This window comes from Wickerhamiella sorbophila, assembly GCF_002251995.1.
Source record: "Wickerhamiella sorbophila strain DS02 chromosome Unknown contig1, whole genome shotgun sequence".
NCBI classification, from domain to species: Eukaryota; Fungi; Ascomycota; class Dipodascomycetes; order Dipodascales; family Trichomonascaceae; genus Wickerhamiella; species Wickerhamiella sorbophila.
Window position 1 is genome coordinate 2,155,308 of NW_020193984.1, and position 16,853 is coordinate 2,172,160.

The 16,853-nt window shown below is 49.8% G+C and overlaps 11 protein-coding genes across 11 annotated transcripts; 5 read left to right on the top strand and 6 right to left on the bottom strand.

Annotated features, from left to right (window-relative positions):
• Window position 1: 1 nt before the first annotated feature.
• On the top strand, window positions 2-421 carry B9G98_01330 (hypothetical protein; the record flags this gene model as incomplete). Its single annotated transcript, XM_024807888.1, has 1 exon — window positions 2-421. One exon carries the CDS (start codon window positions 2-4, stop codon window positions 419-421), a length of 420 nt encoding a protein of 139 aa, XP_024663656.1.
• An 8-nt stretch (window positions 422-429) lies between these two features.
• On the bottom strand, window positions 430-3,531 carry B9G98_01331 (A-factor-processing enzyme; the record flags this gene model as incomplete). Its single annotated transcript, XM_024807889.1, has 1 exon — window positions 430-3,531. The coding sequence occupies one exon, from the start codon at window positions 3,529-3,531 to the stop codon at window positions 430-432; it is 3,102 nt and encodes a 1,033-aa protein (XP_024663657.1).
• A 123-nt stretch (window positions 3,532-3,654) lies between these two features.
• B9G98_01332 (Mitochondrial tRNA-specific 2-thiouridylase 1) lies at window positions 3,655-4,800 on the top strand (the record flags this gene model as incomplete). Its single annotated transcript, XM_024807890.1, has 1 exon — window positions 3,655-4,800. One exon carries the CDS (start codon window positions 3,655-3,657, stop codon window positions 4,798-4,800), a length of 1,146 nt encoding a protein of 381 aa, XP_024663658.1.
• A 56-nt stretch (window positions 4,801-4,856) lies between these two features.
• Window positions 4,857-7,262, top strand: B9G98_01333 (Guanine nucleotide exchange factor subunit Rich; the record flags this gene model as incomplete). The annotated part of the gene is made up of 1 exon (XM_024807891.1): window positions 4,857-7,262. The coding sequence occupies one exon, from the start codon at window positions 4,857-4,859 to the stop codon at window positions 7,260-7,262; it is 2,406 nt and encodes an 801-aa protein (XP_024663659.1).
• Window positions 7,263-7,297: 35 nt separating this feature from the next.
• B9G98_01334 (NADH-ubiquinone oxidoreductase 14 subunit) lies at window positions 7,298-7,672 on the bottom strand (the record flags this gene model as incomplete). Its single annotated transcript, XM_024807892.1, has 1 exon — window positions 7,298-7,672. The coding sequence occupies one exon, from the start codon at window positions 7,670-7,672 to the stop codon at window positions 7,298-7,300; it is 375 nt and encodes a 124-aa protein (XP_024663660.1).
• A 116-nt stretch (window positions 7,673-7,788) lies between these two features.
• Window positions 7,789-8,613, top strand: B9G98_01335 (Uncharacterized protein C4C5.03; the record flags this gene model as incomplete). The annotated part of the gene is made up of 1 exon (XM_024807893.1): window positions 7,789-8,613. The coding sequence occupies one exon, from the start codon at window positions 7,789-7,791 to the stop codon at window positions 8,611-8,613; it is 825 nt and encodes a 274-aa protein (XP_024663661.1).
• Window positions 8,614-8,652: 39 nt separating this feature from the next.
• B9G98_01336 (Ribosome assembly protein RRB1) lies at window positions 8,653-10,119 on the bottom strand (the record flags this gene model as incomplete). The annotated part of the gene is made up of 1 exon (XM_024807894.1): window positions 8,653-10,119. One exon carries the CDS (start codon window positions 10,117-10,119, stop codon window positions 8,653-8,655), a length of 1,467 nt encoding a protein of 488 aa, XP_024663662.1.
• A 125-nt stretch (window positions 10,120-10,244) lies between these two features.
• B9G98_01337 (60S acidic ribosomal protein P0) lies at window positions 10,245-11,180 on the bottom strand (the record flags this gene model as incomplete). The annotated part of the gene is made up of 1 exon (XM_024807895.1): window positions 10,245-11,180. The coding sequence occupies one exon, from the start codon at window positions 11,178-11,180 to the stop codon at window positions 10,245-10,247; it is 936 nt and encodes a 311-aa protein (XP_024663663.1).
• A 243-nt stretch (window positions 11,181-11,423) lies between these two features.
• B9G98_01338 (hypothetical protein) lies at window positions 11,424-12,554 on the bottom strand (the record flags this gene model as incomplete). Its single annotated transcript, XM_024807896.1, has 1 exon — window positions 11,424-12,554. One exon carries the CDS (start codon window positions 12,552-12,554, stop codon window positions 11,424-11,426), a length of 1,131 nt encoding a protein of 376 aa, XP_024663664.1.
• Window positions 12,555-13,021: 467 nt separating this feature from the next.
• B9G98_01339 (Homocysteine/cysteine synthase) lies at window positions 13,022-14,314 on the bottom strand (the record flags this gene model as incomplete). The annotated part of the gene is made up of 1 exon (XM_024807897.1): window positions 13,022-14,314. One exon carries the CDS (start codon window positions 14,312-14,314, stop codon window positions 13,022-13,024), a length of 1,293 nt encoding a protein of 430 aa, XP_024663665.1.
• Window positions 14,315-14,489: 175 nt separating this feature from the next.
• On the top strand, window positions 14,490-16,682 carry B9G98_01340 (DNA replication checkpoint protein tel2; the record flags this gene model as incomplete). Its single annotated transcript, XM_024807898.1, has 1 exon — window positions 14,490-16,682. One exon carries the CDS (start codon window positions 14,490-14,492, stop codon window positions 16,680-16,682), a length of 2,193 nt encoding a protein of 730 aa, XP_024663666.1.
• Between the last annotated feature and the right edge of the window lie 171 nt (window positions 16,683-16,853).

The following is a 16,853-nucleotide window of genomic DNA, read 5'->3' on the forward strand; positions in this document are numbered from 1 at the left end:
GATGGGTGGCATTTTACAGAATAAGGCAACTGCCGACGGAGAGAGTCCGCATCCATTCGACCGCAAAGAAGTACTAGAAAATACCAAACTCAACGCACAGCTTGGATCCATGGGCGACGAGGTCCGCCGGGAGCTCCAGGAGTCCCGGGCAAAGAGCCCTGGCGGCCACCCAAAAACCAAGTATCCCAAGACAAAAGCGCCCCAGGCACTGCATTGGGACGAGAAAAACATCGAAGAGCATGACGCTGAGCGGGGTCTGACCGAAAGAATCACCGAGCCGAAAACGCCGTACCAAGGCACGGCCCAAGTTACCGAGTACTACGACGAGGACGACATTCCCGCCGAGCTGGATCTTGGCGAAGCCTACACGTCGGAAGGCCCTCCCGTTGAGAACTCTAGAATCGTAACTGATAACTCATAGTATATAACTTATAGTTTAGCACCAGCATCCACCTCGAACTGGCTAAAGTCCGGATGGCCTGGCGGAGGGGCCGGCTGTAGCGAGGCTTTGAAGCCTGCAGCATCAACGACAGGTTTGCCCAGGTACTTGCCAACCTCACTCAATTGGCTGCTCGATTGAGTTTCCTGAACTTCGCGACCCATCTCGACCGCTTTGGCGGGATCCAGCCCGCAGTTCTTCAGCTGCTCCTCAAGCTCGTTGATTGCCTTGCCCATGTCGGTTTCAAGAACCTTTTTGGTTGTGTCAGTATCTAGTTTGACGTTGTGCTTATCACTGACAAGAGCAATTGCTTGGGCAAGGCGCTGCTTGGGTGAAGGTACAAACTGCTTTGCTGCTTCGAGGTGCAGCACAAACTTAGCCCGGCCTTCTGCACTGCTCTTTGACACGAACCGATCGTAAAGTTGCAAGACCTGCTGCTTGCTCACATCCTGGGCCAACTTGGCGATCTCGGTCCGCCGGTTAAAGTTATAGTAGCCGCTCATTATACAATGCCAGTAATAACTGGCTTGCTCATTCAAATTCTTGAACTTTTCGAGATGCTGCGATACAACCACCGCAACGTGTTTTTCGTACTCTTCAGCAGGCATGTTTTCGATAAGAGATCGCGCTCTCATCAAAAACGCCTCGATCCGCTGTTCAACATATGTCGTAGGCGTCTCGCTCTGAACAAACAGTCTCAACCACAAAACGGTCCGAATTGGCCACAAGTAAGAGCCCACAACGTAGCCCAACTGCTCTTTTGTTCGGAGCTGATCAAACACTGGCTCGCGGATGATTTGGGCAAACACCAGAGCGATTGCGCGAGTCGCCAGATCACCTGCTTCACCTAGCTGTAAACGGTATTCAATGGCCGAGTTCTTGTTGTTTTCATCCTCGAGTTTAAGATGGTGGTAGAACTCACTGGGGTTAGGAAGCCAATACGAGCCGGCAAGTTCACGTTTTCCAACCTTGCACTGCAGGTCCTTCACAATGTTGTTTCCCAAAACTATAGCCGAAGCAGCTTCGAGATTGCCAGCGGCCATGACCTCCACATCCCATTGCTCTCCTACCTCCTCAATAAACGCCTTTAGCGAGTGCTGAGTGAGCTGGCCGATCGCCTTGATTTTCTCGTCGACAGAATACGTGGCATCCATGAGAAGGTAATTGGATCGCATTCCCAACTGGCTAAAGGGCATAGAGTACAAAGAGTTCCGAATCTGGCGGTCGACGCGTTCTTTGATCGCATCAAAGCGGTGGGTATCAAATTCAGAGTTACGCAATTCACGAACAATCACTTCAGCCAGGTCATGAAGCTTCTCATTAAATCCGTAGATACCAATTTCAATACCATTGGAAGCAGTGGCCAAATCGTAACCCAAACCGGCAACCTCGGCATAGTAGGCAAAGTCCGTCAACACATCACTTACTAGCTGGACAAACATTTCAGTATTCATAGCTGAAAGCGCAGAAGAGCTGCATTTTGCATTGGTCAGTTTGACCATCACATAGGCCTTAGGAACGGAAAAAGTGTTATCCAGCCTATGCCAGACTCTGAGGCCAGGGCGGTTGGTCACGAGAACGGGCCATAGCAGATTCTTTTCTCCTGGACCTGCGGGTATCAAAGAAAAGTTCTCGGGAACCAAACGATTTGGCTGGGGGAGCTTGAGAGCGGGGTCAGCCGAAAGCGACTTGAAGCTGGATAGCAGGTCGTGGATATCGTCGACAGCATACTCGGTTCCGTACCACTCTTCAGTTTGGTCGAGCCCATCTAGAATCTGGGACGTCAACATTACTCTCACGTTGTCAACTGTAAGATAAGAGGCGAAATTCATGAGCACCTCCCTGTTAAACTCCTTGAGAACGCCGGTACTCAACAGCTCCCCGCGAGGAACATAACGCCGCTGCATAGTGCGAGCCAGCGCCGACGTGGTAGCTGACGGTTTTGACTTTTGCTTGAACTTGAACGTGGCTTCAGACATCGCCTTGAGCTCCGAAAACACCCATTCCTGTGGGGCTTGCGAAAGCACGAGGTCAATAAACATGAACGTAGATTTAAGAACATCTTTCCAATGCTTAGCTCCTAGCTTTGTGAGTTCAATGTCGACCAAGAACAAATCGGTTCCTGCACAAACACTGGTTGACCCGCAGCTCAATGCATTCGCCCAGGATTTGTCTTTAAGATACTGCAGCAGGGACCCCTTAGATTCATGGCCTATCAAATGCGAATAGTAATGACTGGGTTGTTGCCTCACATACTGTTGTTGGTCAGGCATCGGGAAAGTCAATTCCAAATGATGTGAGTCCATCACCGGCCTTGCTCGAATAAGGGAGCCCAGCTGTTTGGCCGTGTAAGGGAGGTTTGAGTAGTGGGGTAGAGGGTAGTTCTGATTGAGCACAGGAGAAAACAGCGTTTCTACCCATTGCTGTAAAGTATCGAGGCTCTCGCGGCCCAAAACAACCAGTTTCATGATGTTGGCCGAGTAATGATTTTTGTGGAAGTCAATGAGCAAGGCGCGTACATCAATGCCTGCTTGCTCTGGAATAGTGTGCAATGTCTCGTAGTTGCCGGTGCTGAACCTATTGTACGGGTGCTGCGGGTTTGACAGCGACTTATCCAACTGGTGCAGACGCCACGCGTCGAGTTGCAGGTTTTTTTTGTTTTCGCTGTCCACCGCGAGGATTTCGCGGTCCTTGCAGCTTTCGGAAAACAACGGGCAGCTGAAAAACTGAGCAAACCTGTCGAGGGCTCCATGTAAGTGTTCATGAGCAATGTCAAAATAGTAGTTGGTGTGCTCGGCCGAAGTGTATGCGTTGTAGCTGCCAGCATGGGCGCTGAGGAACTGAGAATACTCATTTTCGCTTGGATACTTCTCGGTACCCATAAACAGCAGGTGCTCGAGAAAGTGAGCCAGCCCAGGCACTTCGACTGGGTCGGCCAATGAGCCAACGTTGACATCCAACGCAGCCGACGCCTTGTCCGTTTGAGCGTCATGGATGAGCAGGGCCTCCAAGCCATTGTCCAATCGGACAACGCGGTACTCCCGGTCGTCTACCACTGGTTTCACCAGATTTTTCGAAACAATTTCTACCATTGTTCTCTCTAAAAATGGTGTGTGAATCAAGGTTTCTTTGGGCGAAGCCTCCTTTTGGGACCGTTTTAGTAAATCGAGCCACTGGACACTGACTAAGGTCTAGGCCTGATACTGAGACAAAAAATGCGATTTTCGCGCATTTTAAGGCAAAATGTGGCGAAATCAATAATAATCGACCGGACCGGGCTGAAAAAGGTGGGCCGAAACGATATTATTTACGTTGCCATGTCGTCCGGGGTTGACTCGTCGACGGTGGCTAATATTCTGGGCCAAAGGTTCGGCAAAAGCAGAGTGCGGGGTGTTTTCATGAACAATTGGAGCGAAGATTCTCGGTGCATGGAGAGCGAATGGCGAGAGGCTCAGGCGGCAGCAGATCACGCGGGAATTGAATGCCACAGAGTGGATCTGGAAAGAGACTACTGGGCCGAGGTGTTCGAGCCGATGCTTGAAAGCTACCGGAAAGGTGCAACACCGAATCCAGACGTCAGTTGTAACAAACATGTCAAGTTCGGCGCCCTGATCGACCACCTGCGGGCCCGCGACCCCAACTTCAAGTGGATCGCTACGGGCCACTATGCTGGGGTTGATCGCGGTTTGATCTGCCGACCTCTGGACTTGAAAAAAGACCAAAGCTACTACTTATCTACAGTTCCACCCTCTGTTGTAAACCATGCACTCTTCCCGCTAGCTGAGCTGCGGAAACCTGAGGTGCGGCAGATAGCCGCCGATCTCGGGGTGCCGACTGCACAGAAGCCCGACTCTCAAGGCCTGTGCTTTGTAGAACAGAACGCCAAGAGCTTTGATGCGTTCCTCGCAGAGTACCTGGTGCCAACCAAGGGCTTGATTAAGACAGTGGATGGGTTGGTGGTGGGAACCCATAACGGCCTGTGGACTGCGACAATTGGCCAACGTGTCGGGCTTCCTATGCCACAAAGCCTACCTGAGACTCGCGGTAAGTGGTTTGTTTGTGCCAAAAACATCGAGGAAAACACGCTTATTATCTGCCCGGGCCGCGATAACCCGCTGCTCTACCATGACACCATTCAGACCAAAAACTTTGAATGGCATGTCCCTGCTTGGGACAGTCCTAATTTATTTGCTCAATATCGCTCACTCATGATTCCAGTTGCCTGCACTGCAACGAGTTCTGGCAGAGTTATCTTCAGGGAACCAAGGCGGGCAGTTGCTCCCGGTCAGTTCCTGGTAATTTACGAAAACGATCGCATTGTGGGCTCTGGAGAGATAACCCACGCAACAAAATCACCATAGATTGTACATATTTTAGTTTCTTCACGCCTCTGAGGAATTCACTTCAAGTTGTCAGCATGCTCTGGCCAGAAGGCTCGGCTCATCGCTTTCGCGATTTGGACGAACCATTCGTGGCATTTACGGTGTCCAAACCGGGATATTATGTTGCTGCGTGCACAACCAGCCAGATTTCCATGTACAGAGTGAAGCCGCTGGCTCCGGTGTCCCTGTATACCCTGCATACAACCGATGGGCTTCCGTTGCTTGGGTTGAGACACTCACCGCTAGGGAACCGCCTCGTTACGTGGACTCATGCCCAGGTCATTGAATTCGATGTTGTTCCAGTCGGATACGTATCGGAGCTTGCCAGAATCAGTCAGTCAGTTACCCCGGGACCCGGTGAAGCAGTCGGCACCCGCGAATTGTACCTGAAGGAGGTATCAAGGTACGATATCGAGCATTCGATCATCGATGTTATCTGTGTGGAAAGTGGAGTTTTTGTTGTTGGGCCGGAAATGTTCACAAAGCTGGGGGAAAAGGCCGCTAACTGGTCAACATTCAATGGTATTGATTTCAGAATCACATCAACTGCAGTGGCGCCTCTACTCAATAAAGCCGCTCTAGTGTCCGAAAATGGCGCGGTCAGAATTGTTTCCTTGACAGAACCTGACCGCGAAGCCATTGAGGTTTGTCCACGAGGAGCCATACGAGCGGCATTCAATATGCGGCAAGGAAAACTCACAATTGCTACTGAATTCACAATATTTTTGCATAGTTTGGATCGTGATGATTCGGCAGTAATCGATTTTGCCCATGGAATGCCTGATATCTCACATATCCAATGGGCCTCTCAAGGCAATGCTATAATTGTAGCAAGTGCTGAACGGTGGTCGTTATTGTCGGCCCTAGGCATGCCCATTTACACAAGCCCGCCCGGTAACGATGTTTCGCACTCAGAATGGTCTTTGGGTTCTGATGAATTGTTCCTATTGGGCTCCTCGGGCCTCTATGTCTACAATATCTTACGGTGGACAGGTTTGGGGAGCCTATCTAGACCAGTTCTTTATAGTAGCAGCCGGCTGCATATTTTCCATGATGGACAAAAGAGTCGTTTAAGTGCAAATCCCTGGCTTCTGGTTCCCATACCGGCTTTTTACATGGCAGAGAACTGGCCGCTGATGTATGTGAGCTGTTCTGCTGATGGCAAGTACGTTGCTGCCGCAGGGTCTACAGGTCTTGTTCATTTCAGTGTTTCCTCAAGAAACTGGAAAGAACTATCCGATCATGACATGAAGGTTCGCGGCGGAATTGTCTGGTATGGTAGGGTTTTGGTTGTGGCAGCAGACGTGGATGGCAGCCATGTTCTTCAAATGTACTCTCCGGTGTCTATTTTATCACGAAGAGACAGCTCTGTAGCTGTTCCCACCCATAAGTACGCTGAAGATGAGCATGTTATCGCCAGCCTTACATTGGATGCCCGTGTGATTGCCATGAGTCTGTGGGAAGACTACCTGGCCGTTCTGTTGCCTACAGGTCTTAAGATCTTGGACCTGACGGGAAACCAGCTGAACGCAGTAGAGGAATGGAGACTTTCAGGCGTAATTCTGACTCCTTGGCGCGTTAGGTCAATTGATCTGCTAGCTAAAGATAAACTGTTGGTGTTCGTTGACGACCAGCTAGTCTCCCTCACTAAAAAGGGTAACGGGGTTTACAAAAAGCAAGTCTTGGCAGACTCTATAGAGTACTATTCCATTGACCACCAAAACTTGTGGCTATTTGATGGACATGAATTGAGTCTGCATCTTTTAGACAACGAGGTACCTGAAGCACCGGGGCCCCAATTCAAAGTGCACCAAGACGGTATTTATTTCAAAGTTGATGGATACCCTGTTGCAATCAATCCCTCAAAAGGTGTTATTGCTACCATTGAGGCCCATGGCTTGAGCAGCAAAGATGGTTCATTCACGTATATCAAGCCAACCGCCCACATCCAGGTTTACCTCTTGCACCTACTGGAACCGAGCCTGGAGCAGCTCCCCAAATTTACCCACTTGGACTACTATGATCAAGTTGTACAGACATTACTGAACCGGGCTCTCGTGAACGACTCACAACTGGCAGACATGCTCAGTATAATCAAACGAACGGCCAAGAGCTGGCGCCATGTGGTGGCCAGCTGCGCCCGCAAGGTCGAAACAAAGTACTGGCCCAAGCTGTTTCATGAGCTTGGGCAGACGCCGGCCCAGTTGTTCGACGATGCGTTAGCTGACGGCGATTTAGTTACGGCGGCCGAGTTTCTCATGGTAGTGCACGCCGACAAGGAGAGCAAAGTGGCTGTGGCTGCGGGAGGGCCCGAGACTCAGCGGCTCTTCAAGGCAGCATTCAATTCGGGCAAGCACGATCTGTGTCGAGACGTGTGCGAATTTTTACTTGCCGTCGACGAGAGCGGGCAGGAGCTGGCCAGGTTTAAGCAGCAGCTGTAAAAATATATATATATTTGCGAAGAGTTTTAGGAAAATTATGCGGTGCCCTTGATAAACTTGCGAACAAAGTCCTCGGCCGGCTTTTCGATCTGAGTAGCGTGGTAGTTGTCAAAGTACTTGGCAACGTGAGGGGTCTGTTTCCAGAAGTTTACCATCTCCTGGAACTCCATGTTGCCCTTGGCAAGCAGGTGGTTGCGCACGTTAATGTCCTCAACGAAGCGGTTACGTTCAAACTGCTGGCGCAGGACAGTGCGTACCAACCCCACAGGCACCGCCAGGTCGTACATCTCAACGAACTGGGGGCTGTGGCGCATGAACTGTCGGTACAGATGTAAGACTCGCAGTCGCAGCTCGGCCGGGTTCTTCGACACCCGCGTAGTGACGGCAAATGCGGTAGCGGTCGTGGGCATTTTTGGTTGGTCAGCGGATTCCCCGGGGCTCTCAGCGAATGTCGTACTTGTGATTTCTTAACACCCCTTAGGTAATTAGGTTTAATTACCTCCTACCGTTTTTTTTATTTGTGAGGATGGTAGAATATGATTGTTCGACGCTTCGCGATGGATCTGTTTGGAATACGTGGCTCTCGTTGTTTCTTGTGGTAGGAATTTACGGCAGCTACGTGCCCCAGCAGGTGAATGTTGTAAAGCGGCGGACCATTGAGGGGCTGAGTCTTTGGTTTTTGTTTCTGATGAATATCGGCGCAGCTTTTGGGTTCGCAAACATCCTCATTGCCAGCAAACCTGTGTATCGCTGCTGCTGCACCGAATTGTCTGCTGTGGAGTGCGGCAACGCGATGATGGGTGTAGGCCAAATGGCAAGCTCTTTTCTGGGGCCTCTAGTTGTGATGATTCTGGGGCTCATATACGCCAAATCGACCCCTGAGGAAGCTCACGCAATGAGATGGACTGCTATGTGGACGACAATTGCGACTGCTGGCTTGGTAGTTGTCGTCATTGTTGGTTTGGCCACTTCCTTTGGCTCAAAGCTCGCCTACCTTTGTGGTTTGGCAGCAGCTGGAGTCGGTCTTGTGCAGTACATCCCCCAATTGATGACAACATACACACTCAAACATGCCGGCACTCTGTCTCTGCTCACTCTGCTCATCCAGATCCCCGGCGGAATGATTTGGAGCTTCAGCTTGGCCGTGAGGGGCGAGGTCAATTGGTCCATCTGGATGCCGATTATGCTGTCAGCCATTCTGCAGGTGATTCTGTTGTGCATGGCCTTTTACTTTTCGCTGGTTCAGATCAACAGAGACGTTGCTCAGATCACCAAAACCCCTCCGCCGAACGCGACAAATACAGTAGAAGCAGAAGCGCTTTTAGCCGATGACCAGTCCACTGGACCTTAAGTTATACAAATTGTAAGTTATTATATATATACTCTGTGCCTAGATACTGATAGTCTTCCACAACGAGAAGCCGTCGCTGCCAGTTGAGATCAACGCACCAGGGATTTGTTTATGCCAGTGAACCTCCTTGACATTAGGCTGCCAGTGAACAAACAAAAGCTGTGAAGGAATTTCATCAAGATCTCCCTTGGCTTGGCGTGCTTGTTCAGCGATCTCTTCGTCGTCTGCTTCAACAGACAGATCCCACAGCGAAACGGTGTTGTCTTCAGATGCTACTGCCAAAACAGAGTCATCGCTAGGGTGCCATTCAATCGAAGTGACGGCCTGCTTGTGGAAATGGAAATCAGCAACAGGCTTCCCACTGGTGAAGCTGCGGAGATCCCAAACACCAAACTGGCCGTCATCGTAGCCGCTGGCCAAGAGGTGGCTAGCTTGATGGTTCCAGCTCATCACGTTAATATCAGTATTTGTAGCTTTGACAGAGATCGCAGGCTTGGCTGATTGACGAGCATCCCAAATACGAACATGGCCATCCGATCCACCGGCAGCGAAAACAGTCTTTTCTGTAGGACTCCACTGTAGGTCTTCAACAGAGCCGTTGCTAGCAGAAAATGGTTTGGCCTCGGTGACCCAGCCACCAGTGGTCCTCGAAGTCAGGAAAATTTTACCGGAAATGTCACCTGTAAGAAGCTGACCAGACGAAACCAAAGGAGACCAGTCTACGGCATAACCTTCGACCTTGCCATGCGCCTTGATGGTGAAAATGGGCTTATTTTGCTGTTTCGAGACATTGGATCCCGGTGTGTCAATCGATCTCAGTTGAGGCGAGACATCCCAAAGCTGAACCTCGCCGTTTTCCATCATGGAAGCACACAAGTACTCTTTGGTCGGGCTGGCAAACGGTGTCACACGCAAACGGTTGACTGTGGAGTAGCAAGGAAGGGATTTTGATTCAAGAACAGGATCTGCATCATAGTCTTCGTCTCCATCTTCGTCCTCGTCATCGTCTTCATCACGAATAAGTGTTTTTGCAAGCGATGAGAACTTGAGCACCGAGACCTCATTGTCCTTGGCTTTATCAGCCTGAGACCCGGCAACAATATACATAGTTTGAGGGTAGATCTTGCGAGACATACCCAAGTTGTCTGGCAGAATATCAAACGAGAGACAGGGCCACTTGACATTGACAGAGTGCAACATATGGTAGGTAGAATAATCGGGTTCCATGACCTCGTTGTCACCAAGAGGAGCAGATCTATTTGGCAAAAAAACTCTGCTGGTGTGTTGTGGTTCCTCACTTACCTCTTCCATCTCGTCACCGTCCTCTTTATCGGGCTCTCCGTCTTCTCCGGCCTCGAAGATCTCTTCTTCCGACTCGAAATCGTCACCATATGGATCTTCGAACTCGCCCATTTCTTCCTCATTGGGGGTACTTTGGTTAGGCTTCTCGGACTCGCTAGTTTTCACTGCTTTTAGGCTCGAGTCCTGCTCGCTAGCTCTTTTCATTGCGAAATAAAATCTGTAAAGAAAAAAAAGATTATGTAACCGGGTGATCTGAAATTCACACGATTGAGAATTTTGGATGAGTTTGGATGGAGATTATGGGAAAAAGATAGAATTATATACTATACTTAGTCGAAAAGACCCATGCCCATGTCACCGTCGGACTCCTCCTCCTCCTCGACAGGAGCAGCAGACTCGGCAGCACCAGAAGAAGCGGAAGCAGCAGCGGCAGGAGCAGCGGCAGCGTAAGCCTCAGGGTTGGCGATACGGTCCTTGATGGCCTCAGAGCCCTCGAAAGTGTAGTCGGTGGCAATAGAGACGGCGAGCAAGTTCTTGTAGTTGTTGATGAGCCAGTGGCTGACGGCAGGCAAGGTCGGGATAGACGAAGCAAGCGAGACAGTGGCAATGTTACGAACAGCAGCAACGAACTGGCTGGTGAGCTCCTCGTCGGTGATATCGAGGATCTCGGCACCAAAGACCTGGCCCTCGTTGTAGACAGCGTCGACAGTCAGACCATAAGTGAAGGGAGAGATGTTCAACATGTTAAGCAGGGTAGCCTCGGAGGGGCCGACCTTGTCACCGGTGGAGGCGACCTTAACATCGGAGGTAATCTCAATGGTACCACGGGTAATCTTGGTGGGGATACCAAGGGCCTGGAAGAACGAGGTCTTACCAGGCTCCATACCAGTGTTACCGGCGGGGACGAAAACGTCCATAGGAGCCACGGCACCAGCACGAGCAGGGGCAGCGACACGGTTGGACAGAATCTCCTCGCGGATATCCTTGAGGTCATCGGAGGTGAAGACGAAACCGATGTTGCCCTTGATGTAAGGCAACAAACGCTCCAACTCAGGGATATCGTTGATGAAGGTACGGAAGGCACGGCGGACCATGGTGTTCTTACCCATAAGAACAGTAGCACGGCCACGCAGGTTCTTACGGACCTCGTGGAGCTGCTGAGAGCTGACGTTGTCAACACCGACCAAGAACAAAGACTTGTTCTCGGTCAACAGCTGCTTCAGTTTGTTAAAGTAATCGATCTTCTTCTCAGAGACGCCTCCCATTTCGACTTTTCAATAAACAAGGATAGGGATAGTTTAAAGGCTTTCTCTTGTTAAAGGAGGATTAGCTGGTCTCGTAAAAGGTATTAGAGTCGATTTTTCGCTTAGCTAATTGCGGACAGTGTTTAGCCCTATGCCCGAGGAAAGAAGATGAGTGCGATGTGGGTTGGGGTATATATGCAACGACGAAATCCTGCAGGTCGATCTCGGGTTGTGAAATTATGCAAAGTTTGCTATACTTTTCGTTTACGTAGTTAATTTAGTTTCGAATAGATCGGGGAGGCTCTTTTTCTTGAAATCCTCCAGCTCCTCTCGGAATTTATCGCTGCCAATGTGCTCAAATACTTTGAAACAAAACATCTCAACTTTCTCGCTTGCAATAGGGTCCGGGGAATTTAAATAGTATTCACGAGACCCTCGCTTCGATCTCTCCAACTTGTTAAACCTTGGTTGGTACACTCTGTGTTTGAGCGTGTTCGTGGAAAGGTATAACTTCAGATCTTGGTCGAGCTTTAAGAATGCATCATGGTGGTTCAACAGAGCCATGTAATCCCACATGGAGTTATCTTCGCGGAACACAGGATCTGTCAAATTGACTGCTGCCTGCAAGGTAATGTAGGCATCGTTCACGCCGTTATGGAGAAATCTCTGCTGCAAGCCCATTTCGGTCATGATATCAAATAGCGATACCTGGTACTTCTGTAAAGGGTAGCACCATAAAATTGAAGTGTCTAACACGTAATTTGCGGGCAAATAGAACTCATTTTTTCTTAAAACATCCATATCCTGTAAAACACCATGTCCCACATACACGAAAAAGCTGTCGCGAGATTTTGACCGATTAATCCAATATTCCAGGATCTCCTTGAAATGCTCTCTATTTCTCTCCATGGGCAAGGTGACGCTGGTTGCTGTTGCGCTATAGCCTCGGTGATCTGGTACATATTTGAAGTTCCTTGTTTTCTCGAACCCTTCTTTTCTGACCAAATGATAGTTGCGAATAGGAGGAAGACAAAAGGGTTTTATTCTATCAATTTCAACAACAGATAACCCAATCTCAGTTATGAGCGATGGAGTTCTTTCGAAAAATTCGCAGTCAATGGAGCAGAAGGTAATTCGCTTCGACTTGGCGAGATGGTCTGCCAACAGTATCATCAAACTTGGATCAAAGTATTCCCTGGGGTAATTTCTACCAAGAGATCCAAGCAACTGATGCGCACTCCTTTCGGTCTCGGCCAAAGGCTGAAGCGTGCTTGGCTCTTCCACAGTGGCTGCGGACGGGGCGTTGAAAATATTACGAAGTGTTTGCTGCTCATTGTGGGTATACCTCCCCTTCTGAGATATAGTCGCTTCAAAGTTTTTTAGTGCCACCTGCATTGTGCGCTCTATATGATGAAATGTCTTATGTTTCATTCAATGGCTACAGGTGCTCCAAAACTCGTTATGTCATCGGAAGGGCGATGGTGCAGCGCTGCACAGAGCGCCGTCGATTACTTTTACGCGTAACTGATCAACAGAGTACCAATTATCTAAATGAAAGGTGCAACGGCTGGTGTTGTGCTAGACAGCGGTAGTGGAGTTTCCATTCTGACATGGTTACAGAGGATATAGCATTATTCTCACCTACGACGCAGACAGCTACACAGAACATATATCCAAAACTATCTCCGGGGTTCAATTACCTTTTGTCTTGGAATTAATTATTATTTGACCTATTGATCCATTTTCCCAACCAGAGAATGCACGTTCAATCTGAAAGTCGCACTTGGACTTTGCAGGTTGGCTTGCGCATGCAGATTACGCTGTCTACTGTACCAGTAATCAGATAAACACAATTGTCTCGGCTAGTTATATACGGTTTTGAAAGCAGTTTCGAAATCGGCAATAATATCGTCAATGTGCTCAGTACCCACGGAAACACGGATGAGTTCGGAGCTAACCTCAGCGGTGGCCTTCTCCTCATCAGTCAACTGAGAGTGGGTGGTATAGAAGGGAGCAATAACCAAGGTTTTAGAGTCACCGACATTGGCAAGATTGGAGGCAAGTTTGAGGTTGTCAACAACAGCAGCGGATTTGCCATTCTTCACACCAAGAGACAGCATAGCACCATATCCGTGCTTGAGGTACTTTTTAGCCCGCTCATGTGACTCGTGGTTCTCCAAACCAGGATACAAGACCCACTCAACGTTTGCGTGCTTGCTGAAGAACTGAGCCAGCTTCATGGCGTTCTCCTGCTGGCGATCAAGACGGAGCGACAAGGTCTCGGTGCCCTGAAGCAACAAGAAAGCGGCGAACGGATTCAAAGCAGCGCCAAAGTCGCGGAGCTGTTCAAGACGAACGTAGGCGGCAAATGCAGCTTCCTTGAAGGTTTCGGTGAAAACCATTCCGTGGTAGGCTCCTGAGGGCCCCGTGAGATTGGGGTACTTGTCGCCGGTCTCAAGCCAGTTGAACTTGCCAGAATCAACCACAACACCACCAAGGGTAGTACCATGACCACCAATCCACTTAGTGGCAGAGTGGACGATAATGTCTGCGCCAAAGTCGAAGGGGCGTACGACGTATCCACCAGCACCGAACGTGTTGTCAACGACAAGCGGAATCTTGTGTCTGTGAGCAAGAGCAGACAAGCCCTCAAAATCGGGAATGCTATAGCCGGGGTTGCCGATACTCTCAACATAGATAGCCCGAGTGTTCTCGTCAATTGCCTTCTCGAACTCAACAGGGTCGTCGCTGTTCACGAAACGGACGTCAATTCCGATTCTTTTGAACTGGACCTTCAACAAATTGTAGGTGCCTCCATAAAGATGGGAAGTAGACACAATGTTCTGGCCAACAGTAGCAAGAGCGCCCAAGGCGACCGTCTGGGCGGCCTGACCCGAGGCGACGGCTACAGCAGCAACACCACCTTCGAGGGCGGCAATTCGGTTCTCAAAAACCTCGTTGGTGGGGTTAGCAACACGACTGTAGACGTACGAGGGCACCTTGAGGGCAAAAGAGTCGGCAGCGTTCTGGCTATCGTCGAAAACGTACGAAGTCGTGGGGTAGATAGGAACACCGCGAGACTTGGTCGTGGGATCGACTTTCTGGCCAGCATGCAACTGCAGAGTTTCGAAATGCTGCGACTTTTGCTCGGACATTGGGTCAGTTACTTTATGGCAAAACGCTCGATGCGCCGAATTCGGCCCCGGATTTTATAAAGGCTGCCTGCACCTAGACGCATACCACGGCACGTGACGTGATGACACGACACGTGACCTCGTCGAGCTGACGGTTCACATTCTGCTTTAGTGTATTGGGGCAGCCGGGCACGACATGGATTGGAAGGCTGTGTTGGACTCTCAGCCGTCGGAGGAACAGGTGAAAAGCGTTTTGGAAGCTCTGGGGGCTGTTAATTTGAATGAGCCAACCCCTGAGCTTCTGGCGGCGTTTTCCACTTTGGTGAACCAGACAATCTTTGATCTCCCAGCACTGAGCTATGAGGGGGTTTTCCAAAGCATTACCGGCTTGGGCTGCATCATCTCTCAGTTGGGTATTCTTATGAACAGCGTGAACCAATCTCCGAGGATACCTGTGCTAGTCTCGCTGTTGGAGTCTGTATTTGATCGCCAAACCCTGATCCGTGACCTTTGGATAGCCAAGCCGAATGAGGCACAGGCTATTTTTGTTGGCTCGAGGCTGCTCTCTACGACATCCATGCTCAAATCAGATACCTGGGTGGCCGATGGTAAACAGTATTCTGCTTGGGTTGCGGCACAATTGTTAGTTTTCGATCCGCCGGCTCTACTGGTTGACAAAACTTTCAAATTGGGGTACGCCAGGGATGCATTTTTGGCGTTTTTGGCCAGCCCGGAAAAGTTCAAACACTGTCTGCATAGTATGAGACCTGCACAGCAGCGGTATGCATTTGCCCATGGAGGGTTCCCTAGCCTGGAATACTTGACGGTCGAGTCGAGTGCTGCCATTTTGAAATACCTCGACCCCAGTATTGATTTAGTGGCTCTGGCCCAACAGTTTCCCTTGAGTCTTCGGCTGGCGTCAGCTTGCATTGTCAAAGACTTTGTAGCGGTTACGAGAAAACTACTGAGTAGCTGGGGTGACCGGGCTGCTATTCAAACGGTAAGTATGGCATACCAGGCTGCTCAGACACAAATTCTAGTGAGCTTGGCATGCCACATGTCTGCTCAAGATGCAAAAGTGATTATGGGCTCTATGGAGTTTATTTCAGCCATCTCCCATCGCTTGGAAAGCCTCTCTGAAAGAGCGCGGTCAATGGGGACTCTAGTTGCCGATATGCTCAGTCAAAAAGCTGGTGATAAACTCAAGTTTGCCATGGAAAGTGGTGAGTGGAATTTCCAAGTGTATACCCCGAGACCCCTAGCAGATGCATTAGCTGAGTTGAAAGCACCAAAGCACCCTGAACTTGAGCTCACTCCTGCTCCTATCACCGCTGAAAAAGGCAGCGATGATGAGGGCGGACCTGCTGGTGACAGTGATGATGAAGAAGACGAGAAACCCGTCGCACAGCCAGTGTATATCAAGACGCTACTGGAGTATCTTTCCTCGGACAGTTATGAACAAATACAGAGTGGATTGCAGTACGGTAGCCAACTGATTTATCGCAAAGCCGATTTCGGTACTGAGGTTCACCAGTACGCACCGGAGCTCCTAGTGCTGCTGGCAGGGCTGGGCGACAAGTTCAATATTCGAAACTTTTCCGAATTGCGCCAGCAAATTATGACGGCGATCTTGGTTGTTGATTACACGCAAGGCGAGCTTGTTGCCAAACTAGCTCTGACCGGTGATCTTTCATTGTTCCAGAGAATGTCGCTAATGTCTACTATGGTGCTGGCGGCAAAAGAACTATCAAACTATGTTGAGCCAGAAGTGGCCGCATCTAAATTACTTCCTGAAGCCCAGCATAAAACATTTGCAAAAGATATCGATTCTATTGTATACTCGTTGCAAGACCGACTCGTGCTGGACACGAAAGCGAAAATGACGGAAGAGCTAGGAGGGCCACAGGTTCTCCGAGTATCTAAAAAACTGCAATTGCAGAAAGGGCCCTCTCGTGGTACCAACAAGTTCGCCAAAATCGCCGCCAGGTACTTTTTCTTCCCGTTGGCTGCACATCGTCCTCGAAGGGCAGGCGACTACACACCTATGATCTTGGGCCATTTGCTCAAAACGTTGGGGCTTTTAATTTATTATGCATACCCAAGCAACGACATGCCTGATATAGTATCCGAGCTTCTGGATATGCTGGTCGTTCTGTCGGGAACCGAACCAGTGCTAATCGAAGCTGCGTACACGGCCCTGCTTGTGTTGTGCGACGTCGCCGGTGGCATACTTGTATCCAGATACCCGCAGAAGCTCGCTGCTCTCTACGACTGGGCCCGCCAAAGCTGGCAAGATGTGCCTGACGAGCGAGTCCAGAAGCTGGGGGCCGGAGTCGTTCTTAGGCTCGGAGATCTAGTAGAACAGATTTCTAAAATGTTGGAGGGATGAGTTTCGTCAATATGTCGTACGTCTATATTCATTAAGAGATAGTTCAGAACAAGACCCGGTTCGGCTTTTGACAACCACTTTTGGAAGAGCCGTAACGGGATACATTGATTGAACATTTTAAGATAGCTGTTTGGTCCACTCGGCTGGCGTGAAGTTTTTCTGCGTGAACGC